Source organism: Anopheles nili, chromosome 2 (genome assembly GCF_943737925.1).
Source record: "Anopheles nili chromosome 2, idAnoNiliSN_F5_01, whole genome shotgun sequence".
NCBI classification, from domain to species: domain Eukaryota; kingdom Metazoa; phylum Arthropoda; class Insecta; order Diptera; family Culicidae; genus Anopheles; species Anopheles nili.
Genome location: NC_071291.1, coordinates 12607384 through 12633437, shown reverse-complemented (window position 1 = coordinate 12633437; position 26054 = coordinate 12607384). Strand labels below are relative to the sequence as shown.

Here is a 26054-nt window from a genome sequence, read left to right as displayed (position 1 = left end):
TTTGAATGCTTTTTCATCTTTGCATAAGTTATTGCATGTTTTTACTAAAATGGATCTAAAATGATGTTTGAATTGTCATCCAAGCGACTACCATTGCTCTCCGACAGAGACGTGTTGCTTTTACGAAAGACAGACTGTGATAATCGGAGCTTTTACTTGAAGACGCGTTGCTTTGGAAACAAAAACAAAAATCAGTCTTTTCGGTAGCAAAACTACATGCAGCTACGTAGTCGCTGTGGTTTAAGAGTTTTAGGTTGCAAACTGCAAATGTTAAGATGAACCAAGTAGAACCGATGGATGTATCACCGACGCCGGCAGCGTATCAGATGCGCCCGGAACTCGATGAAACTTTTAAATCGGAAAAGATTCGTGAAATCATCAACACAGTATTAACGGAAACGCTAACCGGTATAGTAGAATTATTGAAATGAAGCAGAATCGATACATGAAGTTAAAACAATGAATCTACAATTGCAGGTCAATCATACTCGGCTGGCGACGCATCCCGTTGGACAAAATTAATGGCTGATAAAATAAGTGTTCAAGTCAAGGATTTGGATATGAACCGATACAAACATGTTGTGCAAGTATGGCTTGGACAACAGTTGGGTGCTGGATGCAAATGCGTTGCCCGATGCCGTTGGGACACGGAATGTGATAACTATGCAACGGCAGAATTTAAAAACTCAACCATCTTTTGCGTGGTGACAGTTTACGGTCTCTATTTGTACTGATGTAAAGTCGACAATTATGCAAATCAATTCTGATACGTGTTCTAAACGCTACGTCACTTGCCCAAATTCTTCATAATATAGCGTTGTATAATTGCATTTAAAAGTTCTAGTGATTACGCTGTTGTATTACAGCTGCATACACTTATACATCAGGCAACCAATTTGAACCCAAATGTGGAATCAGAAAGAGAGTAAAGTATTTATCGTTGCCGAAATCGGCCAAAACCATCAAGGATCGGTAGAGATAGCAAAACAAATGATACAAGCTGCAAAGGTATTACATTGTTACTATGCTAAGGTTAGGCTAGCTTTTTTTCTAGTTTTTAAATACATGTTTTGTAACATCACTTTCAGAACAGTGGTGCAGATTGTGTGAAATTTCAACGATCAAATTTATCGGAAAAATTCACTCCAAGTGCTTTAACACGTCCTTATGTTGGCCCCAACTCGTGGGGGAAAACCTACGGCGAACACAAAGAATGGCTCGAGTTTACGCTGGATCAGTATCGTGAGCTACAGCATTTCGCTTTCAAATTGGGCATCTTATTTACGGCTTCAGCGATGGATTTTTCTTCATTTATTGAACTTGAACAAGAATTGGTTGTACCATTTGTGAAGGTTGGTTCAGGAGATGCAGATAATGTGCCTCTCCTTCGTTACGCGGCCAACCGTCCAATTCCTCTCGTTATCTCCACCGGAATGCAAGATTGGGACCATGTTTGCAATATTTATAATACATTCCGTCACCGTAATGACGTTGGATTGCTGCACTGCACATCTGCTTACCCGACTCCGCCGCAAGACACGTTGTTACGAATGATTCCGTTATATCGTCAACATTTTCCCGAACTTACTATCGGATATTCTGGGCACGAACTTGGTGTGCAGTTATCTGTTGCAAGCGTAGCATTAGGTGCAAAAATTGTCGAGCGTCACTTTACGTTGGATAAATCGTGGAAAGGTACCGACCATCAGGCATCATTAGAACCATTCGAATTCGCAAGAATGGTGAGGTACATTAGAACACTAGAAAAAACGGTAATTAATAATTCAAAAAGTATAACACAACACCTAGCAAGCGTGCTAGACCAGGAAGATTACAATGAAGAGCAGTTGCACGCTGCTTTGAGAGACGTTACAACGGGCGACAGAAGATTGCTAGAATCAGAAAAACCATGCCATGAGAAATTGGGCAAATCTTTGGTATTTGCCGACAATTTCAGCTGTGACGTTGTGATTTCAGCAGATAATTTAAGAGTAAAAGTAAGTGACACTAAAGGTTTAACACCCAAGTTGTACGATTCAATCCTTGGGAAAACTCTAAAGACAGCCGTTTTAAAGGACAATCCTGTTTTAGAGCAACATTTTTAGAACAGCAAAATCACTTTGCAGCATTCCACGGGACCATTATGTTTTGTTAAATCTTAATACGATACACGTTTTAAATTTTCGTTTTATTTAATACAATAAAATGCGCATAATGTTTGCATATCATTTGATTACATTTTGTATGAACCTGTCTCTATCTTCATATTGTGAGTGTGATGACAATCTGGTATTTTATTACTTATCTGCACCAACTAGCTCAACAAATCCGGAACAATTATCTGGGTTAAACAGAAACAGATTTCGGTGCGGTACTTCCTTCTGAGATACAACCTTGATGATTTCATGCGCAACTACACCACCTATGATGGCAGCGACAGGGGAAATCTGAGCAAACACATGTTCAAAACAGTTGTCCGGAATCATCTCGGGTGCCATGGCATCACGCAACTGGAGCAGTTTTAGTAAGTCCTCTTGACGCTTTTTGTAGTCAGGATCTCGTTGCTCATCATCGCGGAATTGTTGTAACACTCGTAACACTGGCAACGCTGGACCATTTCGTTTGAGCTGGCGAGCGTAGGATGGATCTTTGAAGTCAAAATCCATCAGTGCTTGATATGGAGGAAACTCGAGCGTACGCTTAACGGTGGTGGTGACCGTTTCAGTCTTCGGTTTCTCATGAGGCTTTGAGACCACCACATACTTTGCAACATCCTCGGCAAACTCATGCTTTTGTAGGTCGGCAAAAGAGAATCCCAACATGCCCCATACATCCGTTGCAAAAAACTTTACATTCGCTTCTCGGCACACCATGTTTACCCCCTTTTGCTGTACTGTTGACGCGCCAACAAGGCACACAACATCAAAGCTTTTAAAGAAGGTATCATCTTTAGAGTCAAGTGACTCGGTGTCGGCCTTCAGTTCGACCATTGGATTCAGCTGTTGGGCCCGGAAAAGCGATGCCTCCGCACGGTTGGTTCCGACAGCTGACTGGGGTACCAGAAACTGAGAGCAAAAGTCTTGTTCCATTACATTTTGGGTGTCCAACAGTGTCACAGACTTCACACCCGCTAGAATGATATTTTTTGCAATTTCGGCTCCTAGTCCGTTTAAACCAGAAATCAAAATGCGCGCAGAACGTAGGCTGTCGATGTAAAAAAAACTCACAGTAAGTCAATGTGAAAGGGATATGCCGGTTCATACATACCGTTTCTGTGAATCCAAGCCCCAAAGACGTATCTGCCGATCGTAAAGTTCAGCCTCCTGCTCGGTTAGTTGGGCGCCGTTTGATTCTACCATCGCTGCTTCTAATATAGCACTTGAACAATATTAAGCAAAAGTTTCGCTGTATTACTATTATGCGGCAAATCGGCGGCGTCTAAACAAGAGAACGAACTTGCACTTCTGTATCTGACAGTTATGTTTTTTTTTTTAATATATTTCCACATGTAAGTCAGGTGGGACAACTAATGCTTAAAAAATAACAAAATATCATTCTCCGACGCTTTTATACTTTAAACTGATGTTACAATAATGCAAAGACAATAAATATGCTTTTGGTGAGCATATTTTCTAATAAACTCTTGGGTTGCGATACGCACCACTCTTGCTAGGTGCCCCGCATATGTCAAACGTGTTATACTCTTAGTTGAGCACATACCATGACCTCACCTCTTGCACGCTCGGCATGCGCATAGTTTATTTTCGTCGCGTCCGAAAAAACGGTTTCGTTGGCGTGTAGCGGTGCTGCGCGGAGAGGAGTGGCTACTTTCACTGGACCAACAGGAGCACTTTGCGTTTTGTGGTTTGCGCATCAAAAAGCGCTAATCGAACACGTGCATCGTGGGCATCCCTTCAGAAGTGCATAGATAACCAGAAAAGTGTGGTTTCGAATTTTGCCGGTATTTAACTGAAACGTTTTGCGTGAAAGACTACCGCATCGTGCAGGGCGCGTGTTGACCTTTCTCGGCGGAGGTCTCGTCTCGATATTTCCGTGTTCTTGCAAGCATGTGGAACCGCACTTTTTGGGTTTTTGTGGCGCTACGCGTCGCATCAGTGTTTCTCGTAACGACTTGGTTTGTTCCTGACGAATATTGGCAAAGTCTAGAAGTGGCCCATCGCTTGGCATTCGGGTAAATGATTGTTTTTTCTATATTTAGTAATTATCAGTCATCCAACATAAATGTAATGTTGAATTTTTTGTTCTAGCTATGGACATCTCACATGGGAATGGACTGCCGGCATTAGAAGCTATCTATATCCGGCATTGATTGCCGGTTTGTACAAATTGTTGGCCGTTTTCAATCTAGACACCGTCGATCTTCTGACAATGCTACCACGGATTTTGCAGGCTTGTCTGAGTGCCTACGGCGACTATCGCTTCTACGTGTGGTGCAAACGAAGCAAGTGGTCCATGTTTTTGCTCGCTTCATCCTGGTGCTGGTTCTACGTCGGTTCACGTACCATGGCGAACACGTTGGAAACCACACTTACAATGGTTGCTCTCAGCTATTTCCCTTGGGTTTCCGAATGTACCAGGTTTCTCTGGCCGGTTGCATTGTCTTTCTTCATCCGACCCACTTCGGTCATACCGTGGGTGCCATTGTGTCTTTATCATATAAAAAAATCCACACACCCAACATGGGAGCTGCTGTTGAAGCGTTATCTGCTTATTGGAGCACTAACTGGGCTATTGTGCGTAGGCATCGATAGCTATTTCCATGGAACGCTACTGTTTTCGTCTTTCGAATTTCTTAAGTACAACGTTCTAAAGGGCGTCGGTAGCTTCTATGGAGAACACCCATGGTATTGGTATTTATATGCTGGGCTTCCAGTCGTGCTAGGAATCAGCGTGCTACCATTTTTACTGGCATCCTATGAAACCGTGCGCCATCGCAAGGTGTTCAAAGAGCGTTTAGTGTTACTGTACTCAGTGTTTTTCACTATTCTCGTATATTCGCTGCTCTCACACAAAGAGTTTCGCTTCCTTTTGCCGATATTACCCATGTGTCTGTTTGTCACGGCCGACTATCTCTCTCGTTGGAGCCGTAAAGCTTCGAGGTAACGTATTAAAGCATCGCAAATTTAAAAGAGAAAAACGGCTAACACTCGACATTACAATTTTTCTTCGTTGACTATTTACAGCAAAATGATCTGGCTTGTGGCGTTACTCGTAGTAGCTGTTAATGGTTTGATGGCTGGCTACACCGGGCTGGTGCATCAACGTGGTACATTGGACGTAATGCCTTACCTGGCTTCAACAGCAAGAGACTATCGTGATGAGTTCAGCAACCCCGCCAAAGTGTTCTTCCTTATGCCCTGCCACTCAACGCCACTGTACAGTCATGTTCACCAGAACGTTACGATGCGCTTTCTGCATTGTGAACCGAATCTGGCCGATAAAGAGAATTATGTCGATGAAGCAGATCAATTTTTCGACAACCCCATGGTTTGGATACGCAGAAATCTTCCAGTTCATCCACTGAGCGCCCTGCCGACGCATGTGGTAGCATTCGATGTTCTTGAGCAGCAAATTAAAGATTTTTTGTCCATCTACCAGGAAAAAGCTTCATTTTTCCACACCGATTACCCTTCTGGACGCGTCGGAGGGTATGTTAAGGTTTACGAACGGTTCGATCCTAATGCGATACCCCCTAGCACAACTGCAAGTGTTTCCGCGAATGAAGAAGACGATTACGAAACTGGAAACGATGAATATAACTCATAAATTTACTATTTCGACATCGACCAGTTCTAAATCAGTGCACTGGTTCGAAGAAACATTTTTTTTAATTTCTCACATCAATCAAAATGCTTCTAGTTAACATTAACGTTTTGTGTGGATGCAATACCATTCTATGGGGCAATTTTAAAAATTTGAGGCATAATTTAATTTAAACAAATCTGCTGTTAAGTTAAGTACAAAATATTTTTTTTTTTCGTGCAGCCATGCGCACCATTTCGTGTAATACTTAGTAATTAGGAACAACGTTTGCCAACAGTTTCAAATAATTTCAAATTTGATTTAGATGATTTCATCGTTTTACCAATAGCAAGACAAAATATAGAAGATAATTTACCACCTTCCCTAATATACTTTATCCGATGACTATCATCGAATGATTAACGGTCAGTATGCCGTTTGTACGTCGAGTGTACGATGACTATCATCGAATGATTAACGGTCAGTATGCCGTTTTGCAGACAACTGTAACATGTAGGGTATAAGTTCCGAACGAATTGAATAAAAACCACATTTTTGCAAGATGAGTGTTATGTAATTTTCAAACTGCACGAAAATAATTCAAAGTTGCTATGCATGATCGTTGTACCGATGAGAATATTGAATGTAGCAGAATTGAAAAACCTTGGTTGCAGTATAGCCAACAATAAGGTTATATAAAAAGAATTATAAAATGGAATTCTATGTTCTATGGTGATTTAACATTTTTTGATTTTTATTCAAACATTTGATTTAACAACAAAATGCATATTTCTGTGCATTTGCTTGTGATTCTGTCATGCGTTAGAGGTTTACAAAACTATGCAATAATTCACACTGTCACTCTGCTCTTTTGAATGTTTGTTGACAAACAGTTTCAAAGGCAATCCAAACCGAATCTTGAGCATAGTTTCTGGGTTTATTTACGTTCCGAAATCGATTAAATATGTTTAAAAGATCGGCACTAGATCTTTGGAAAGAAGAAGAGGGACGGACAAGCATAGTGACGTTTTGCAAGGATCTTGATCTTGCACTGGGCAGTGGTATATCTGCAGGAGTCATAACAGAAATATGTGGACCTCCCGGTAGCGGGAAAACACAACTGTGGTAAGACTTAAAAACGTGACTGGAAGCGACAGAAATAAAGGCTATCGTCATCTTGCGCACTAGCTTACAGCTCCTGATAAACGTTCAAATACCCCGGCAACTAGGCGGTGTGGAGGGATGCGCCGTGTATTTGGATACAAATTATGGGTTCTCTCCGCAGCGAGTACGAGGTAAGCTCAATAACTTTTTCTTTAGCTATGAATAGATTATTAATTCAAATTTGCACTTATGATGATAAAGAAATGGCTCATGCATGCCAAATCCATTGTAGGAATCTCGCGTTGTTTCGAAAACTAAATCCAACAGACGTATTATCTGGATTCACACAAGACACGGCTTTGGACGGTATAATGTATTCTCATGTATCAAGTTACAGTGAAATTATAGAAGCAATTGCTGTGTTGCAAAATAAACTTTATGATCATGAAAAGGTACGTATGCTACTCGAACTAACCCGTACCTGTTTTATGTATTGAACTCACGGAGTTGGTTTCTTTGTTTCATCCTGCCAGATAAAACTGATAGTAATTGATTCTCTTTCATTCCTCATACGAAACACGACAAGCAGCTCGTTGAAACGAGTGAAGCATCTTCATGAAATACTTACGCTCTTGCATAAACTTGCGAATCGATTTGGCTGTGCAGTAAGTTTATAAAACTAAACATAATTTCTGGAACACACTAATAGCTGCTTACTTGTATTTATAGGTTATTGTTACGAACGATGTAACCACGCGAATTTCGGACAATGAGACTTCGGAACGACGGATGGAAGATCCCCGGATTGTACCCGCACTTGGCGAAAGCCATTCTCACAAAATCAATCAACGGATTTTATTGGGCAGGGATGAAACCTGCTCCAATCTTCATAATCTCGAACAAATTAGCTATGTTGCCTCAATAGAAAAAGGACACTTTCCTCCAGTTACGATACCGTTTCGAATTGAGTCTGTAGGCATTCGAAGCATCAAACAAAAAGTGTCTATTTGATCGCGAAAAGAATGAAGACAAGTAGAAAACATTTATTACGACAGCAGTAAGAGACAACACACTGGCTAGCGACTAACTTTGATGCACAGGATGCAAAATCTGGTACCACTTTATGAAATACGCTGCTTAATACGGCAATTTTTACCCATGAATTGCACTAACTGTCTCAATAAGATGTCAGCGTGACCAACACATCACGGTAATCACCGCTCAAATCGCCCTGAAAGGAATAAAAATCCATTGTCAATCATTTTATCAATTTGCGGAACGGTTGAAAACAATCCGGCCACTAGGGAATTTACGAGCTACTTGTAACCATTTGGATTGTTTGGGGACAGTTTTGACTTCTTGTGTTGGAGTTAGAAGTATATTATATCTAGCTTATTGATGATATTTTATTATGTAATCTAGTTTCAATACTAGAGGGGAATTTTTTTTTGGCAATATGCATTAGACAATAGGTTCTTTTTTACCATTAAAAAACTTTAACAGACAAGATTCCTTGCATTGCCTGTCTAGAAGACATATTGGTTGTTACGTTTTGCTTGGGTTGTACAATTGGTGTGCAATTTTGTGTAGATAATGTTCGGTTTGCTAAGCATAATGTTGCATTTTTTTTAAGTAATGTTGCCAAAACTGATAAGTTATCTGTAAACAATTGATGCACTTCATGGTTTCGGGAATCAAATCACAGAGAAATGCCAGTATAAATAAGATAACATGAACATATTTCTTCAATTTATTCAAATTAGTCCGATAACTGTTACATGAGGATAACAGAGCAAACACCAGAATGAATAACAAAATAATACGTGTACAGGGATTGATGAATAAACACTTTAGGTTTGACCAAATCATTTCTTTCTTCACTATTGTGCCAAACACGCTGCGTGCTATACGTGCGTTTATCGGGGAATTAATTTGCAATGGATATTTTTTGCCGAAAATCATTCAACACCAATTTGGCTATTATTACACACTGGCGCTAAGTAATCGTCTCCAATATAAATGCCATGCTCCTGTAATAAACTGATGTGCTTAGAACGCAGCCAAAGTGGCCAGGAGGTCGCCTAGGTCACCTCCGACATCCTCCTGCGAAATAAACGGATGGAATTTTGCCAAAAATAATGCATAAGAAAGAAAGCTACATCATAAGGCACTACGGTACTTCAATCCGAAATAATGTTGTAATCTGAATTGTGCTTTGAGTTGGTTCAAATAAATCAAATTTTGGTATTCATCTGTGGTATTTGCCTGACAACTTTGATGTTAAAATAATTAAACAGTACCGGACTGGTACAACACATTTCTAAAATGATGATCACCGAACAAAACCAAACATAAACATTAAATGTTTGCAAATTATTTTTTTTGTGGAATGTAATTCTCGAACTTATAGCTTGGAATACTGTATGTTTAATGCCACATTCGGCACTATCAAAGCCTTAGCCTTAAAGGATGCTATACTAGTATCCACACGCTCCTTCACAAATGAATGTGTATTGCATAATTTGTCCATTGGAGAGGATGGCATTTTAGTAAGCGGCCAAATGGTACAGCAGGTTAGCATTATCGCCTCCTAGATCCTCCTGTAGGGCACACGCATAAAAAATAAGGTGCAAAAAGACAAAAAAGAAAAAAAAACACCTGATGTCATTTAACATATTCCTGTTAAGTGAATTTTGCGCAAGTGTTACAAGTGCCATTGGTTAGAAGAAAAAAATTGTTATTTGATAGCAAAAATATAAATTCCAAACTCAATTGTTATACATTTATGAGTAATTTTTTTATTACTTATGCATGGTAATGATGAAACATTTATTAATGTGAAGTTGAACACAAAAACTTAATAGAAAATATAGCTGATGATTTTGACGATATAAAGCGAAACAAATGAGGGAAAAAATCACACGATACTACTATGTGCAAAATTTTTTTTTTATTCGTTTATTGAATAATATGGTCAATAATAATGATTTGACACAGATACTACATCAAACAAAAGTAACGCAGAGCAAATATAGGAGAACGATTGCAAACTTTATGACTTCTATTACTGACTGCTTTTGTACGATTTAATGCAGTTTAATGCGTTCAGTTTTAGCCACTAGGCTGGTGCTAAAACGAGGCACCATGAGGCACACAAGAGGTAAACAGTTATGATAGAGATAAGGATTAAAGTACAAGAAAGAGATTTCAGTTCGAGTAGGACGGGATTGTATAGGAGCCAAAGCTCTGTTATGGGACTGGCGGTGGATTAATGGAAAGGCATCCACAATGCAGTAATCAAATCAAGTTGCAACATGAGATTTATTGTTTGTCGATGATAAGTTGTAAAGCGACTACTGTGAGAGATGCTAAAGTCGCTTTAAAATTCTCATTATTTCCCGTAATGGTTGTCTCTTCAGTGTTTCATCATCGGTAAAATCGATGGTGGCTGTTGAAAAGCTTAAGTGCGAGACTGTTTCTTATAACAACGATAAATTTTGCTCATTGCTCATACACTGAGAGGTGATTATGCTTCAATAGTCGTTTCAACCCTTCTATCGGAAGCCGCAAATTGCCAACAGAGCACGCTTGTAATCGCCCGATGTATCACCCTGGAAAAACAGCAGCAGTAGTAGAGGATTGTATGAAGAAGATAAAATTGGATTGTTCGAATAGCACGGCTTTTGGAAACTGGTTATGGTTTCAAAAGCAATATATTGTGTCAGTTTTTAAAAGTAGCGAATGAAGTAGGGCGGCATTGTGGATACGGAGACGAAACATGAAAGTGTCGATCCTATATTAAGCGATTTAATTCATAAAAAAAACTCACGTGTTCAACACGTGCCCTAAAAGCTATATGTAAAAAAGCGCGCCCTAAAACTATATACGCTATACGCTAGAAATACTATGTAAAATATGCGTCATGATGCTTTAATTTGTCTGTTTTAGTCGCAGAAACGTTGTAAATATCGCTACATAAATTTATCTATAGCTTGTCTTTATATATTTGAACAGGGGAAAAATCCGCGTCATCTTTCAAATAGAAATTTGAAGGTAAGGAAAATTGGAACATTTTTAGTGTCATTAAGTAACGACAATTTGTTGGAATTAAAATTATGGCTTCCAGAGAGGGGAGTTTAGTTATTTGAAATAGGTCGAAAGTACTAGAACGTTATCAACTGTGTGTTTATTACTGGATAGATTGTGTTGTTTGTTTTACTGCTGTTAGAGGGAATATTTGTTAGATACATCCTCTTGTCGGATGAGGCAAAAGAAGATGCAAGCAAAGGTGTGTCTATTACCGAGTAAGCATGTGTTGTTCCTGATGTCTCCAAGTCTGTTTCGTTTGTCTTGTTCAAAGTTATTCATGAGTAAAGAATGCATATCTTGAAATGAAGTGTAAGGCAGCGTGTTGTAACAAGCAAAAAAAAAGTGACAAATTCAAATGTTTGAATTCATCTCAAAAAAGAGAGGAATCTACATGTCACAGCTACATTTAGGGAAAAAAATAAATAAAACGTACCTTAATCCATGATTCGAGCGATTTTCCGTACATTTCCTGGAACGCTTCTTTGATGTCACCAAGATCAATCTCCGATCGGCTGACCACGATCCGGATAAGCGTTTTGTCATTGGTGCCCAGGCCGGCCATCGAGTTGTGAAGACGCTTGGCAAAGTAATGCACTTTCGATCGAACGCAGCGAACTGTCCGGAGAGTTACAAAATTGATCATTACAGTACCGGCTTCAGTGCAGCTCTCTGCAGTCTACTTACCAATAGCCTTAAAGCCTTCCTCGATTGCACCGCTGAATTCGCGTTTCACAGCGTCCTCGATGGAATGTCCGGCAATACTCTCGTAAATGTCGAACACGGCTCGAAGCTGCTGATAAGAGCGCGTCACCAGAATCTGGTTGAACACGGACTCATCCGTACCCCACTGACCCTCACCGGCTTCGAACAGTGCCTGGGCATCGGCCGCCGCTGCACCTTCGTCAACGCCCTGAGTGGATGGAGAATAAAACGACATATGACCGTAAAAGAACCAACTCTTCAGGCTGCATTGTTTCAGCATCTACTTACGTTATTCTCGTCACGGTTGCCCTGTACTAGCGAAACGCACAACCGCTTGAATGCGCCGCTCGTGTCTCCCTTGAGATCCGACTCGAGTGTAACGTTGTACATCTGCTCGTAGAACTCGGCGATAGTACGGATGCCGTAGTTCGACAGCGTGCACAAGATCTCGATGATCGCCTCCTCATCCGTGCCAATGCCAGAGATGGCATCGTGCAGCTCCTTGGCGTAAAATTGCGGCAGCGGCGTCATCAGCGCCATGATCACGTCCTCGAACTTTCCGCCCAACTCCGACTTGAGGTCACTGATCAGATCCTTTCCGAAGGATGTCTTGAATGCTTGAGAGATTTCAAGACGCTGGACAATACCGCGGCGAGCCAGCACCTCGATGATGGCTTTCTCGTCCGTACCAAAGCCCTTCATGGCGGTACGCAGCGTGGCGGCATCCGCGTTGGCATCGAACGGATCCGCCGGATAGACGGTCGGTGTGCACTAGAAAAAGCAGGGTACATGAGTTAGACCAAACGACCATCGTTCAATGACCATCACCAATTCCAGTTGGGTCTTTAATACATTTTTTTGTGAATAGAAATTTCGGAGTTTACTATAAAATTCTCTCTCTACGCATCACTCACCGGAACCTCAACGCTTTCGGTCGTTTCTTCTTGGTACAAACAAGACATGCTGCCTATCGAGTCGAAATGATTGTACAAAAATCCATCGGAACTCATGTGGCGTGCCCCACGCAGCAACCCGCGCGTCCGGAGGATAACTTTCGATAGCATGAGCGAATAAGTGTTTGCATTTTCACGCTTCTAACGCCCCAGACCTCTGAAGTGGTTCACAAGATCTCAAGTAATAGACTATTTGGATGCGTTCCGAATGGAAAGCCGGAAGAGTTATTGTGCGATTCAACACCACAGTAAAAAGATGATTCTACAAGACAGCTACTCATTCTAAGTTTCGTCTTACAACAGTGGCCGAAAAATGATTATTCATGAACGAGTCACGTCCAAATAGACCCTTTAGGCCCGAAAGCAGCTTGAGGTCACTCTCGACATGCGCCTCAATACAAACTACTGCAGAAGGACAACCTACATCGCGGTGAATAGTAGAAATCTATAGCTAATCCAACATAATGAAACCAATCATTGCAATCCATCTAGTCATTCTAATCAATAATTTACGCTACGTATTAGTAAACGCTTAGTATCTATCCGCGGGGTGTTCACTCGACACATTTTGCCGCGGATTCTCGCTAAATGCTGGGACCCGTGGCCAAGTTTTCCCCTGAACATATTACACCCACACACCTAGAAAAAACCTACCATTATGGTTGGTCAAAATCGATTTTTCCCTCTTCACTTCATCCACACTTTCTCTGCTTCGTGGTCATGCTTATCAATTCACTCCCCAAATTAATTGTGTCAGGCATGACACGTGGTGGGAAATATTGAAATATACGGTGGCTGGTATAGTTTCTTCACAATGGAATATTTTTTTCTCAGAGGTGGCTTCAACTAATCGATAGAAACCACTATTCAGTCACACCTCGTGGTGTTTTTTTAAACACCGGAACAGAAAAAAGGGAAATGGGGAGTTCATAGTGCACATTTTGCATGGAATGTGATCATTTATTGTGACACGCGGACACCAGTGCAAGAGGATGTGTCGTAGGTCAAATGTAGGCCTGCACGTGACTGTGAAAGGTAACCGGGAAGGTCGGGTATAACTTGCTGCAAGGCTGTGTCAACATCAGTTATTGCTACATCCGTTGTTTTCAAGGGTATTAGCCGCGTCCCACGTTCAAGGTGAGAGCGGTAGGATGAAACTGAAGACCATAGCAGATGTATAAGTTGATTGCCTGAATAAGACGTAATCGACACGTACCTATATACTAAGCAGCTTAGCTAAATATGAACAATGTAACTTACGTCTAACTATGTCTACGCCTATGTATTAATACCACTTACGTTTCCTAATGCGTTATTAAAGATTGCAGAAAGGTTTTCTAGTCACTGCACTCTAACAATTGAGGTCAAAGTTTCAAAGCATACCATTAAAGCATTCAATAATATTCCTCCGTATTCAATAATATCTATAAAGCCTCTGTTGTAATTCTTTATAATTGTCGCTCAATCATCTATTGGCGAAAGGTCTTACATCTTCTCTTTCTTATCTCTGTTTCGGGCACTAAAAGTATGGCGCCGTCTGGACTAGACGTCCATCGTTATGCTCGCTATTTCTTGTTCGTTTTCATTTTGTCCGCAAACTTCATACGGATTTCCGAAGCGTAGCGTGCATTTGCGGAAAAGAATCAAGCTTGGCCCACCTAGAAGATGATGTCATGCTCTCTGGGGATTGCTATGTCAAGGCAAAACATAGTTTTACTTCCCTATGAGGGGGAACGTTCACATAGCTAAATATAAAAACAACCAGCTCCACTGCGAAGCCTTTGAAGAGGTTTTTTTGTAGACAGAGTATAGTTAATATTACACACAGTGCATTGTTTTGTTTTAGTCGTTTATATACAATCGTTATCGTATTGCTAATTATAAAAACCCAATTATTGGTATCTTTGTTATTTGTTTTTCGTTCAAGCGTTATCGGCGCTGTTTTTTTGTTGTACCCAGGGACTTATTGATAACCTTTTGAACCAAAAAAACGAATTGCGATATAACGAACCAAAGGAATTGCTGCTGGTCACTTTGGAAGGTGCTACATATTGTTTACGCACACAAATTTGAAATAAGTGAAAGTAAAAACCGACTATTTCAAATCCATATCTATAATGCATGCGACCTTCGGTACTTCAGTCTAAAGTATCAATGTGGTTTAGCAAATGGTTTAAGAATCATGCTTTTTTTCATTACGTCTAAATCAGAACTTTTCAAAGCGTTGCTTATAGTGAGCTAGGGTAATATCTATCACCTATTTGTACCCACAATCCGCGCCACTATAAAGTCATTCGTGCGTTCAGCCTGCTATCTAGAACGAGGTGATTTGCTCTACAGCCATCAAACGTATGAGATCAGCAGCACAGATTCACAGATACTTCGAGATGCAATGACGCGATAGTGAACTGATTCATTGGCGCGATCGTTGCATTTGTATGAAATGATTCATTATATACTTTGAAATGGCTGAACTGGAAGTACTTACCTGGAATGGATAATACTGGGAGCCCATGGTGTACTAACGTTTTTAAAGGTTTTGTTTTAATGGAGTTTGATTTCTGGAAGAAAAAAAAACACGCAAACAATATAAGGTTGAGGTCTAGATATTTTCCATTTAGAATGTCTTAACATCACTGGTAGTTACGCTTGTAATACGAGGGGTTTTCCCCCATCCATCGTCACATTTAGTTATTATTATTTATTTAAGGATGGCCAGGCCGTATAGAGATTTGTACAATTGTTTCTAGACTACAAGACATTTCCTCCCAACAGTCGCTGTGAGCTTTATCCCGGGCTGACTCGGTAAATCACATTTAGCTAAGGTATCTAAACTTTCCCTAACCTCCAGCACGAACGATCGGTGCTTCAAATAGCCCGACGAGAATATGGCCTCTTTGGGAACTCTAACGCATGGAGATGTGAGTGCATGCGCAACCTGAACGCATTGTTACGGTGGAAGAATGCATTGAAACCGGTGGCACGTTAGATCATTCAACGTGTACTACGCCACAGCTCAACGGGGACACATGTTCTCACGTAAAGCAACCAACACACTAGATCTTTTGGTTCTTCCAACGCACGTATCTGTACGTGGTGGAGGCCACACGTGATAACGGACCTTGCTTACTTGTTCGCATGCATTTGAATTTAAAATTTGGTTTCTCTACCTAGGGGTTGGTTGGTTTTGGGAATCAGTTAATTACATTGCTCCCACGCATATATGAAAAATTGCCTACAATAGCCGTTTGATGTACATTTGCCGGAAACGAGGTACTTGAATAATAAGATGACAATTTGTTCTCAAAGCTGACATACTTTGAAAAAGCATGAAAGTCTGGTCTCAAACATAGCTAGCCTGAAATCGTTGCTGTATGTTTAGTTCCACAAGAAAAGAAACAATTATCGAGCGTTTGAGATGATGTCATTCTTCTGCCAACTGAGCATCGCTAACGTATTCGTGATGCGCTAATTGAGCATGTTTGTCACCTACACTAACATTCACTAGGAGGCTGGTATTATTTTCAAAACTGGCCATAGTTTGTCCTCGAGCAACAGCTATACTAGGAGAGAACCTTCAACGAAGTACTGCTGTATGCTACTCCAGTAGATCTAAAAATATACTGTGGAAACATCTGGTTTTCGCACAGTTGGTTTTAGATTTCATGTACATTGCCTGGATATCCGTTGGGATGCGAGGTTTTCGAAGCAGCTCATTTCCCCAACGCTAGTTCACAAACAAACGAAGTGCCAACTAATTTTTGTATTCCCTAGCATCTATTTGACGCTTTTCTCTCAACCTTGTACCACGTGACACAGAAACGTTGCACCCGCGTTTCACGGTGTCGTGGTCACGGAGAAAGTCGCCCTAACCGTTTAGCTGGCACGGGAAAGCAAACAGCATTTCGTCGTTAAATTTAGCCGGTAACAGTGAAATTTCATGCAAGATGGATCCCACTGTTGAACATGAAACCGTGGGAGCGCGAACATTCGAAACCAGCGCACCACAGCATCACAGCCGACTGCGATTGTAATGGTTTCATCGGGGATCGTATTTTTTTTTCGCGTCCCACCTCGATCTGACCTCTGTCCGCAAGAGGTTTTATTAGCCGATTTCTGGTTTTCTTCATCGACGCTTCCTTTCAGTCGCGACGGAATTTTGCGCCTTCGCTCTATTGCTAACGTTCGTTAGCGCGAGGATGCATCAAGGAAGAAGAGTAAAAAAACGACTGCAAAGATTATACTGCAGCCTGCTGTACAGTGTTGCCATTTTTGTCCAAACACGCATATATACACAAAAAACTGAATTGTTTTTATGGTCAGAGCCGGTATTCCGTAAGTAGCCGGCATTCATATGCCCACTAATGCCACGGTGGCTCCAAATCGGGCGGTTTGCTTGCGTCTTTAGTAACCATCTGCTAAATTCGAACCCTGTGGTTACACTGTTGCACGAGTATGGAATGTGTACACTCTATGTTGGGCACTGTGGCGGGATTTGACCCCAAATGGGGACAGGGTAGCGGTGTAGATTCACACTGTACCGTACTAACCAGACGAGCAACACGATCCGACGGACTTGAACGTTCAACGAAAACTAAGCTTCGTTTTTCAAGTCGCACATCGGAGAAGTGTTCGCACCGCCGTCGCACACCTAGCCATGAGTCATGTCAAGCATTTGGTTTGTGCTGCTGACTGAACGCAAAATAAGAGAAATCGTCAGGTCATGAATATCAACGCTTGATAGGCTAATGAGACAAATTTTAACCAACTTTCTGTACATTTTCGGCTTTTTTAACATTTGAAATAAGTATCTAAATTTGGGTCTTATAGCTTAATAGCCGATTAGTTAAGGTACCAGGAAATAACTTCGAATAAAACAGCCATGCTATATTGTATAGTGATGAGTTGATAATTTAATAGAAATTCCAATAAATCGGCATTGAGATTATGGATTATATCTGTGCAGATATTTTTGACTTATCACAGATGATATTGTACCACTATGCAGTCAGTGGTTAATCTAATGCCGTGAAGCTTTGCTCCAAGCTTTAAACCGAAGAGCTTAACCTGGTGGATAAATTTATAAGATAAAAGATAAAAGATGGCAAATTCATATAAACCTCAAAATTCGATTGCAAAAAGGCTAGCAAAATCGCAAAGAGACAAAACGTTTAAAAGAATAACGTAACGTGCCAGTAAAAAGCTGTTTTATAAATAACTCAATTACAACAATTTGTCACTATTGCTTACTCACTGCATCAGCACTACTGAGTCATGTTATTCCTTAGTATTGTTAGCTGACTAATTTAGTGACGATGCTACTACCGTATGCTAATGGCATCATTTCATCTCAGATAGTGACGTAGTTGGTTGGCCCGATCGCTTGTTGTTTGATTGTTGTTGTATTCGTCATAATTCCAAACAAAATCTGTTGATACAAAATTTTGTAAAATAAATGTTTCTATAATTACTCATGTTATAATAACTATTCATTTGAATATAGCACATTATGATTACGCATAAAACTAACTTACTTATGAGGCGCATAGTGTTCATTCGCTAAATTTGCTTCGTAGAATAAGGAGAATGGAAAGCAAATGTACAACATGGCTTAAGTAATATGTTTGTTACAAATATTTAGCTCTGTGACTAGGCAAACTAAAATGTTCTGTAATTATATTAAGCGCTTGAGGCTATAAAAAAAATAAAAATAACGAACCGAAATTATCCAAATATGAATTTTAGCGCCATCTATTCATTTGTACCACAGCTGCCCACGTAAGCTGCATGCTCAACTGCGGTGTTAAACGCCATCTATGTGTCAGCTGTTATCGTTGCGGTAGGTAGTACTGTGGGATATGAGGAATTTAAGCTTAGTAGCTTCTTCGACATCCAGTTTCTATGAACTGCAAGGGTGCATCCTTCGCTAATACCTGAGATGAGAAAAACTCTTTATCATCGAATAAATCTTATGGAAAAAATCAATTAACACCGAGGAGAGTACATTTATTGATCGCTTCAGTTATACTTTATTGAAATCAGAACATCATATACACTGTCTGCTAATGCGGTCGGGTTATTGCGGACCCGGTACACGTGCGATTGAATCCCACTGGCACTGGCCATGGCGGGAAATCGTCACCACCGGCAGCCGTGCGGTCGCTATCTACCTCCTCCTAGTCATCTATATGTCTGCTCGGGCTTTGCGGCACAACATTAGTTCGGTTTTGTGGACTTGCGCTGTCGAAGGACGCGCCCTTCGCTTAACGCCTCGAAGCAGCGGTATTGACACATGTCGAGATTTCGAGAATGAGAATGTGTGCTTTCTGAATAGTGGAGAATGGCTGGAAAAGGCGCTTTCCTTGCCGCTAAGAAAACCCAGGATCTGTGCAAGACCCTCCCATAAATACGAGCTAATGGATGTTTCTCTTTTTGCCGCGACTCATACGCGATCTGCCCTAGCGTGGAAGTAGTTTTCTCAGGGCTTTGCGCCTGCTACAAGGGTTTTGCGCGATGATCGGTTGAAATGCGCTGGAGGACGAAAACGGAAATCCGATTCAAACCACCTAACGCACTTCTGCAGAGCCGCGACATGTGAGAAGATCGAGGAAATGAGGATGTTCGCTAAATCCACACGCCAACGGGGGGTTTTCGTCGCCTCGCCACGGACCGCTCATGCTTGTAACGTGTTAGTGTATTATAATATATTCATATATGTGTTTGGTTGTTTGTGTGTGTGTGTGTGTATTCGTTAATGACGCGCACGGAACAATATAATGTAAAAAAAAGACAGATACCGATTACACAAACAGTTTACGTACTCCGGAAGGACGAACGATCAAGAAACAGAGAATGAGAAAGAGAGGGGAGAGAAAGAGAGATAGGGATCGAGGTTGAGCCTGGAGTGTATGTGAATTGCAACACTTCTGGCCATAGTCACGTGCCCAAGAAAGTGCTAAATACAATAATTCCTTGTGTATGCTTGTAAGTGTGTATGTTTGTGTTTTTCCGTTTCGGCAAACAATATTAATTATGTTAGCACGTTATGCTGTTAACGATTTCGTTTATCGTTGAAAATCGTGCATAACACCTTCACGTTTGCTCGCTTTTCTATTTCCTTTTTTTGTTGCTCGCCTGACGCTTTTCTCGTCCTGCAGCTCTTCACGTTGGTTTGCTGCGTGTTATGGGGTTTTCCCCTTTTCGTTTCATTTAAAGCACTACTACACCGCCACCGGATGTCCTGGTGTGAAATCTGGTTGATTCTGTGGCATTTTTTTCCGCAATCTTTGGTAACATGTTATCGTTTTTGCTGGCCCTATGCCGTGTACTAGTGATCAGTTACCCTTTTTTGTTTTCAATTACAAGGATACATATTTCGCACAGGACAGGCGTTACAAATGAAAACGAAAGTAACGCTTTGCTTACTTCGCATTATTGGTTTATTGTAAGGCTGAGACTAGTGTTCGGGTTCCGGTCGGGGGTGCAGGATCCGGTTGTTTGTGTGCTCATTCCAACGCGAGCTGGTTCAAAAACTTAGCCAGGACGATTGATGGCTCGTTAAATGCATCGAACGAGAATATTTCTGTTGTAGTCTATTCGTTTTAGATCGTCGTCCTGCACGGGTTCACGATAACACGAAATTAATGCTCGTCTGATCATCGCCCGGTCGGAGGATCGAAGAGTTTGCAAAACAACTGCGTTTGTACGGTTGTGCGGAGATTCCATTCTTCCGTCAAGCCGTTCCCTACCAAACATCATATGGTTCGTCGCCCCGTCGGCGGCACTAACATGGTACTGAATACTAAACGTTAAATAGTTATGGCAATTTTTGCTAAATTTCGGCCGCTCCGCGCAAGCACTGCCATTCCACCAATGGACTATCATCGTTTCTATCATTGTACACCCTACCCTCATTTGTAGTTACGCTACACGTTGATCTAGCTTCGTCTTGCTGTGATGGCTCTGTTGTGACTTTGTCTGTTTCGCTATGTTTTGTATCTTCTGCATCTTGTTTGCTACTATCAATAATCCCACCTCTTATATAAGGAGTATAAAAAATATACAATTTTCTGATTTTATGTTTTGTTGTTACTTTGTTATTTTTCTTTTGTTTGCTCGCTTGCTGACTTTCTTACGATAGCTGTATACTTTCCACTACACTCCTTGCGGCTCTCTGTGTGTTGTGTTACGACTTCTACAATCGTTCTTAAGGGGGTTTTCTATGTTTTGTGTTCCGTACTGCCATTGTGATTCGTTTTGTGGGATACAGGAAACAACCGACCGAAGGGTGGAAGGGATCGACGGAAGGAGGACGCAAGTATTGACGAGATTTCTAATATGCTTGGCCTGCTCGAAGGACATTGTCAATGTTACGCTACGTGTCTGAAGGGCTAGATGTTCTACGAAGTGCGAAAGAGAGTTTCTTATTTCTTCTGCGAAAGCGATGGAAGAAGGAAAAAACGTGTTTGTAAATATATATGTTACATTGTCAAGATCGAGGTTGTTTCTCATTGTTTTGTTCTTCGTTCGCTACATGCTGGTTTGGTTGGATGGTTTTGTACAGATGTAAGAGGTTCCCTGCAGGACAAAAGTAAGTGGCTGTGTTTTAGGGGGTTTTCTTGCAGTGCAACTAGTACCAGTACGCTACACTTCTTTCCTCGCTGGTATCCTATAAAGCAACTACGATCTGTAGGAGATGAGACAGGACGCTTTACAGTAGGACGCATGTGTTATGTGCAAATACTACCGTGGTTGTTTTGGTTCCATTCTCAAAATTTACGCCATCAAACTAACTACAACGAACCACTGGCCCACTGGTGGTTACTGTGGCAGAAACGATTATGCAAATTTTACATTGAATAATGTAACAAAAAGAGCACCAGCAATTTTTTTTGCGACACAGAATAATGCTACTGCATGTAAGCCTGTATTGGCTTTGTAACCCATTTGCAAACAAATCGTGGTTAATTTGTCTTCATTCTTTTGTCTAAAAGGTATGGTAAAATGCAAGCAATACAAATTTATGACTACAACGTGAACGTAATTGCACCTAAGACCGATTGCTATAAAGCCAAATTTATCTAATTATCTCACTGGTCATCTAGTCAGCTCACTGGTTTCACTATTGGTTCGGAATAAAATTTCGTTCTACATCCTAGACAAATGTATCGTTATTGAATTTCGATTTTATCTACGTTTCCGATCGTAGCCTGTCGTAGCACCTAATGGCTCTTTACCATGTTTAGATTTCGCGAGTGGCATGTTCGCGCATTCGCAGGTTACGCGACCAAGAGTGCTTTACTTGAAAGATTCGTGCATGCTGAGCTGATGTGTTATGGAGTCAGCTTTGGTGTTTCTTTATGTTTCGACAAACATTTACAAAGTAAAATCATCGTTTCAAAATGGGATCATGATTAAGGTAAGAAGAAGTATGCTTTGATTCATTCGCTATGTTTAACCGACGGGAGGTCGTGTGCTAGAATACACGAAATGCTTGTTTAAGCATTAGTGAAAATTAAATGAAATCAACAAATTGAGTGTATATGATCTATACACACACACACTTGAGGTAATCGTATTATAACCAAATCCCAATAAAGGAAATCAAAACTTATTTCTATCGATTATAGATAGATATAAATGTGTGTAAAGAGATATAAGCATGTGAAAAAAACAATCAACAAAAATAAAGAATTTTAGAGTGAACAACCGCAAGCGGCTGAACATTATACAATACAAGCTAGATAACTGTCAATATATGTTAGTACCCATTACCATAAAATAAGTAATATAAATGAAAAAAAATTGAAATCTAAAATTTCAAATTATAGAACGGTAAATATCGTTAGAATATCGATCGATTTTGTTTTGCACCATCTTCTGGTCGATTTGGAACGGTATCGGAATTAAACTTGTGAAAGGGCCACACTCTTACATATTATCTTGCTTCACCGGAAATGGAGTGCATGCTGCAGTTACTGCACCGGTAAGCTGAAAGTTTCGATTTTGCATGTCGTCAGATGTTTGTGTTGTTCGTTTTGTTTGCCCAACGCTATTGGCCTAGCATGGGCGTGTTCTCTCATCGAGAGATGCGGCCATCGGCCAATTATGCTTTCGCACCGGGAATCTTTCCCAGCACCTTCGATAGGTCGACTCCGGTAAGGGCATTGATGGCTGGAGGCAGTTGCCCGACGAGACGCGTCACGTCACCCGTCGTTTGATCGTTTCCGCCGATCAGGACGATCTCCTCGGTCTTTGCCAGCGGAGCAGCGATTTCCGCGGCGATCTATGCGATAGAAAAAGAGACACAGTCAGATATAACTCATGCCCGGTTCAGTGCGAATGTGTCTGGCGCAACACGAAAGGATTACACACCTTCGGCAGTGATTCTAGCACGATGTTCATGATTGCCGCATCACCGTACATCTTATAGACGTTCGCCTTCATGCGCATCCGTTCTGCTTCCGCTTTGCCGACCTGCTCGATAGCGTGGGCTTCCGCTGAACCGATCTTCTTGATGCGCTCCGCTTCGGCACGGGCATTTTCCACCGTTTGTGTGCGCTTTCCTTCGGCGATAGTCTGCACACGGTAGCTTTCTGCCTCGGCCGGCAGCTTGACCGTGGCGGACAACTCGCAATCCTTCCGGTTGATTTCTTGTGTTTCGATCTCGATCTGCTTGCGGCGCTCGACGATATCAATCTGGATTTCCTCATTACGGATACGCTGGCGGATCTTGGCGGCCTGCAGTTCGTACGCTAGCTGCGATTCGGCTTTCTACAAGCAAAAAGAAAAACACTCTCCTAGTTATTATCCGATAGCTTCTCTATCGATAGCTAAAACTGTTCGTATCTTACCGCCGTGTTGATTTCCTGATCGAAGTTGGCTTTCTGCAGCTTGTACATACGCGCGTTGTCCTCGATCTTGGTATCGGTGGAGTACTTCACGTCCATCGCGCTCTTCTCGCACTCGGCCTCACGTATGCCGGCGTCTCGGTTGGCCTCAGCAACGCCTGCATCGGCGTCGCGCTTAACGCTCGCTGTCTGTGCCTTGCCGAGCGACTGCAGGTACTGGACATCGTCGTAAACGTCCTTGATCGTGAAGGACAATATCTCGATGCCCATCCTGCCGACGTCAGGGGCCGCAACTTCGCGTACCAGAGCCGCGAACTGGTCGCGGTCTTTGTATACCTCTTCGACTGTAAGTGTTCCTGTAAAACGGATATGATAGAATAGACAAAACATAAATACGAGTTTTAACATATGATACACACTCAACGAAGTAGAAATAGTTTTTGGATTTGGGTTTCGAACAAAAGCGAACCAATGGAAAGCATTGCAAGTTGTATGTTTAAAATCGTTAACCAACGGATGACATTCCCGTCTCACAATTGATAGATGCCGTCAATTAGTTTGAACTTGAGTTCTACATCACCTTCAACAGCGATCATTGGTATGTACGATACCGTACACTATTTAGTTTATCATGGTTATACCATCAAGCGTGACAGTGTAACACTCGTAATTGAGGAAATTTATTTTATTGCCTTTGATATTTGCATCCTGACGAAACGGTCTTTCCAAACAACATTAACGGAACCGTTCTTAGAGATGGAGTGGGTGAAAAGGCAGCACTGAACCTTTACCATACAACAAAGTGTCCGAAAAAGATTTTTTTTAAATAAATTATAGAACAAAGTAGATGTTTTGTTTAAAGTGTAGGTTTTATGCAAAGTATTCGCGTATTCAGTTACTGCACGTGACCTGTGGGTTATTACCTTGTGATGATAACGTACGTCCCTCCAACGATCATACCCAATTGCAACAGACCCATCCACACAAACCCCATCTGGAGTGTTTGCCACTGGGATAACCCTTCAAAGGCTTCGAAGAGAATCAGTGGGCAACTTATAAAGAAAGATCTGCTACACTCAAATACACACCGCGTATTTCTTGTTTTATAATTGCACTTGTTTGGTGTGAACAATGATGGCCAGTATTAATCCCTATGATAATTTATTTCCAATTGTGCTGAGCATTTTTTCTTAACAAACTTTCACTCGTTAGCTAGTTACGAATCACTACAGGAACTGCAGGAATCATTTTTTAGTATTGAAGATTAAATTATTTCACTTTAATTTCGTTTACAAAGATTGAATAAACAAACACATAAAGTACCACCGATGAAACAGGCGAGAAGGAGAGTTGCACATTCACGCTGCAACGATCACTGCACTATAACTGTACTGTCCATGAGAGCCTCGGCAGTAGTAACCTTCAAGATCACGGGCAGCAAGTAGCAACCCCTTGATTCGTTCAGTATATCGCTCACCATGCGGAAGCGATAATAAATACAAGGAAATGATCGATTACGCGAAGAAGCGAGCGCCAAGCAACTAATATATGAACGATTTAGCACGAAACTTAACCGGACATTGTCCACCAAAATATGCAAGATATGAGTCGCAAATAGTATACACAAAAAGCTTATCTAGCTAGTCTAACAAGCCTGTAGGGGTTACAAACGTTCACTGTAATGATAATGGTAGAAAATGTTGGCTAGCAAACCGAACGCTCGCTTATCAATCTCATCGTATCAACAGTCATCAACGCATCATCAGTAGCATCAACAGAATAAGATAAACCACCGATGGGAAACGGTTCTACTGCAGGATTTTTCGCTATTCTTATCAGCATGACGCAGAAAATGAAAAAAAAACGCGTCGCGTTCTTTTTATCTAACTTCAATATCACGCTTTAAGAGACACGCGGTGAATTCAAGCATATTGTGTCGGTAGCATGGCTATCGGAAGAACGAACGAAAGTGTAGAAATGGAATATGTTTAGATGTTTTTTCACATATCACAGCACACTTAAAAGAAGACGCTTCCATCTGGGAGCAACAGATGAGCGCAAACTGTTGTTTGCAGCCGTATGCTAAAAATCAATAAACCGTCATTCAGCGAATGAAAATAGATATTTAAAACGGCAACGTGACTTGGCCGTAAGAACGTTAGCTTTCACGAGCACAACGGAAGGGACCATTATCGGAAGCGCTCGCCGGTTGCTAGAGTAGATCAAGGCAGGGTGTTAAATTAGGGAGTGCCAAAATAGCAAAAGAAAGGTGTATTCTTTGCAACAGCTATCATCGCATGAAAACGTTTTGCACAAGGCTAAGTTCTAACTCTCAGCAACCCTTGTGTTAGTCGGTACGATGTTGGTAACTGTGACGAGTTCAAAACATGGCAACAACTATCAATGCATTTGCAATGGCCAACTACTTAATCAATTTCCACTTTATAGTTTACTTGATAGTTGAAACCTTGAGAATTATATCGAGGTAGGCTGGTTTCGGTACAGCTTTTTCACATGCCGCAGTTAACATGGTCAACGTAATACGGTGATTATTATGAAAATATTGCATTAGTTTAATTTAAAAGAAGACGCT

At 41.2% G+C, this 26054-nt stretch overlaps 7 protein-coding genes across 12 annotated transcripts in view; 4 read left to right on the top strand and 3 right to left on the bottom strand.

Annotated features, from left to right (window-relative positions):
* Positions 1-275: 275 nt before the first annotated feature.
* LOC128727935 (dynein light chain Tctex-type protein 2B-like) lies at positions 276-881 on the top strand. Its single transcript, XM_053821844.1, has 2 exons — positions 276-408; positions 478-881. The coding sequence occupies exons 1-2, from the start codon at positions 276-278 to the stop codon at positions 732-734; spliced, it is 390 nt and encodes a 129-aa protein (XP_053677819.1). The 3' UTR covers positions 735-881.
* A 25-nt stretch (positions 882-906) lies between these two features.
* Positions 907-2167, top strand: LOC128721764 (sialic acid synthase). The gene is made up of 2 exons (XM_053815550.1): positions 907-1008; positions 1089-2167. Exons 1-2 carry the CDS (start codon positions 907-909, stop codon positions 2103-2105), a joined length of 1119 nt encoding a protein of 372 aa, XP_053671525.1. The 3' UTR covers positions 2106-2167.
* Position 2168: 1 nt separating this feature from the next.
* On the bottom strand, positions 2169-3359 carry LOC128721765 (SUMO-activating enzyme subunit 1). The gene is made up of 2 exons (XM_053815552.1): positions 3268-3359; positions 2169-3204 (listed from the first exon to the last, which is right to left on the bottom strand). The coding sequence occupies exons 1-2, from the start codon at positions 3357-3359 to the stop codon at positions 2298-2300; spliced, it is 999 nt and encodes a 332-aa protein (XP_053671527.1). The 3' UTR covers positions 2169-2297.
* Positions 3360-4061: 702 nt separating this feature from the next.
* Positions 4062-5787, top strand: LOC128727814 (GPI mannosyltransferase 3). The gene is made up of 3 exons (XM_053821796.1): positions 4062-4192; positions 4269-5120; positions 5205-5787. The coding sequence occupies exons 1-3, from the start codon at positions 4068-4070 to the stop codon at positions 5785-5787; spliced, it is 1560 nt and encodes a 519-aa protein (XP_053677771.1). The 5' UTR covers positions 4062-4067.
* Positions 5788-6727: 940 nt separating this feature from the next.
* On the top strand, positions 6728-7878 carry LOC128721771 (DNA repair protein RAD51 homolog 3). The gene is made up of 5 exons (XM_053815561.1): positions 6728-6888; positions 6952-7058; positions 7129-7319; positions 7401-7532; positions 7597-7878. The coding sequence occupies exons 1-5, from the start codon at positions 6728-6730 to the stop codon at positions 7876-7878; spliced, it is 873 nt and encodes a 290-aa protein (XP_053671536.1).
* A 7-nt stretch (positions 7879-7885) lies between these two features.
* Positions 7886-17194, bottom strand: LOC128721766 (annexin B9). Of its 5 annotated transcripts, none has more exons than XM_053815555.1 (6): positions 17162-17194; positions 15100-15172; positions 11947-12429; positions 11641-11866; positions 11390-11571; positions 7886-8098 (listed from the first exon to the last, which is right to left on the bottom strand). In XM_053815555.1, the coding sequence occupies exons 2-6, from the start codon at positions 15124-15126 to the stop codon at positions 8045-8047; spliced, it is 972 nt and encodes a 323-aa protein (XP_053671530.1). In that variant the 5' UTR covers positions 15127-15172; positions 17162-17194; the 3' UTR covers positions 7886-8044. The 5 variants fall into 5 exon arrangements, with proteins under 5 accessions (XP_053671530.1, XP_053671532.1, XP_053671531.1 ...); XM_053815557.1 differs by lacking the exon at positions 7886-8098 and adding an exon at positions 8590-9467; XM_053815556.1 differs by lacking the exon at positions 7886-8098 and adding an exon at positions 8590-8970.
* Positions 17195-18628: 1434 nt separating this feature from the next.
* Positions 18629-26054, bottom strand: part of LOC128721762 (flotillin-2) — a 129429-nt gene continuing 122003 nt past the window's right edge. Inside the window, exons 1-5 of one of the 2 annotated variants that reach the window (XM_053815548.1) lie at positions 24382-24455; positions 23881-23897; positions 23465-23817; positions 22986-23384; positions 18629-22896 (exon numbers count right to left, since the gene is read on the bottom strand). In XM_053815548.1, coding sequence (XP_053671523.1) covers positions 22717-22896; positions 22986-23384; positions 23465-23817; positions 23881-23897; positions 24382-24455 — 1023 coding nt within the window. In that variant the 3' untranslated portion in view covers positions 18629-22716. Of the gene's footprint in view, positions 22897-22985; positions 23385-23464; positions 23818-23880; positions 23898-24381; positions 24456-26054 lie in introns of those variants that run through there. The other variant, XM_053815547.1, reaches the window with a different exon arrangement.

What these genes read in the sequence shown, in the direction of transcription:
- LOC128721764 (XM_053815550.1), top strand. Translation starts at nt 907, where the DNA reads ATGTGGAATCAGAAAGAGAGTAAAGTATTTATCGTTGCCGAAATCGGC. An exon ending in AAATGATACAAGCTGCAAAG is followed by an intron (nt 1,009 to 1,088) that starts GTATTACATTGT and finishes CATCACTTTCAG; the next exon opens with AACAGTGGTGCAGATTGTGT.
- LOC128727814 (XM_053821796.1), top strand. Translation starts at nt 4,068, where the DNA reads ATGTGGAACCGCACTTTTTGGGTTTTTGTGGCGCTACGCGTCGCATCA. An exon ending in GCCCATCGCTTGGCATTCGG is followed by an intron (nt 4,193 to 4,268) that starts GTAAATGATTGT and finishes TTTTTGTTCTAG; the next exon opens with CTATGGACATCTCACATGGG. An exon ending in TGGAGCCGTAAAGCTTCGAG is followed by an intron (nt 5,121 to 5,204) that starts GTAACGTATTAA and finishes GACTATTTACAG; the next exon opens with CAAAATGATCTGGCTTGTGG.
- LOC128721771 (XM_053815561.1), top strand. Translation starts at nt 6,728, where the DNA reads ATGTTTAAAAGATCGGCACTAGATCTTTGGAAAGAAGAAGAGGGACGG. An exon ending in AACTTTATGATCATGAAAAG is followed by an intron (nt 7,320 to 7,400) that starts GTACGTATGCTA and finishes TCATCCTGCCAG; the next exon opens with ATAAAACTGATAGTAATTGA. An exon ending in CGAATCGATTTGGCTGTGCA is followed by an intron (nt 7,533 to 7,596) that starts GTAAGTTTATAA and finishes TTGTATTTATAG; the next exon opens with GTTATTGTTACGAACGATGT.
- LOC128721765 (XM_053815552.1), bottom strand. Translation starts at nt 3,359, where the DNA reads ATGGTAGAATCAAACGGCGCCCAACTAACCGAGCAGGAGGCTGAACTT. An exon ending in GGCTTGGATTCACAGAAACG is followed by an intron (nt 3,205 to 3,267) that starts GTATGTATGAAC and finishes TTACATCGACAG; the next exon opens with CCTACGTTCTGCGCGCATTT.
- LOC128721766 (XM_053815553.1), bottom strand. Translation starts at nt 15,126, where the DNA reads ATGGGCTCCCAGTATTATCCATTCCAG. An exon ending in GCAACCGTGACGAGAATAAC is followed by an intron (nt 11,867 to 11,946) that starts GTAAGTAGATGC and finishes CCATCCACTCAG; the next exon opens with GGCGTTGACGAAGGTGCAGC. An exon ending in CGCTCGAATCATGGATTAAG is followed by an intron (nt 10,479 to 11,389) that starts GTACGTTTTATT and finishes CTGTTTTTCCAG; the next exon opens with GGTGATACATCGGGCGATTA.
- LOC128727935 (XM_053821844.1), top strand. Translation starts at nt 276, where the DNA reads ATGAACCAAGTAGAACCGATGGATGTATCACCGACGCCGGCAGCGTAT. An exon ending in ATTAACGGAAACGCTAACCG is followed by an intron (nt 409 to 477) that starts GTATAGTAGAAT and finishes CTACAATTGCAG; the next exon opens with GTCAATCATACTCGGCTGGC.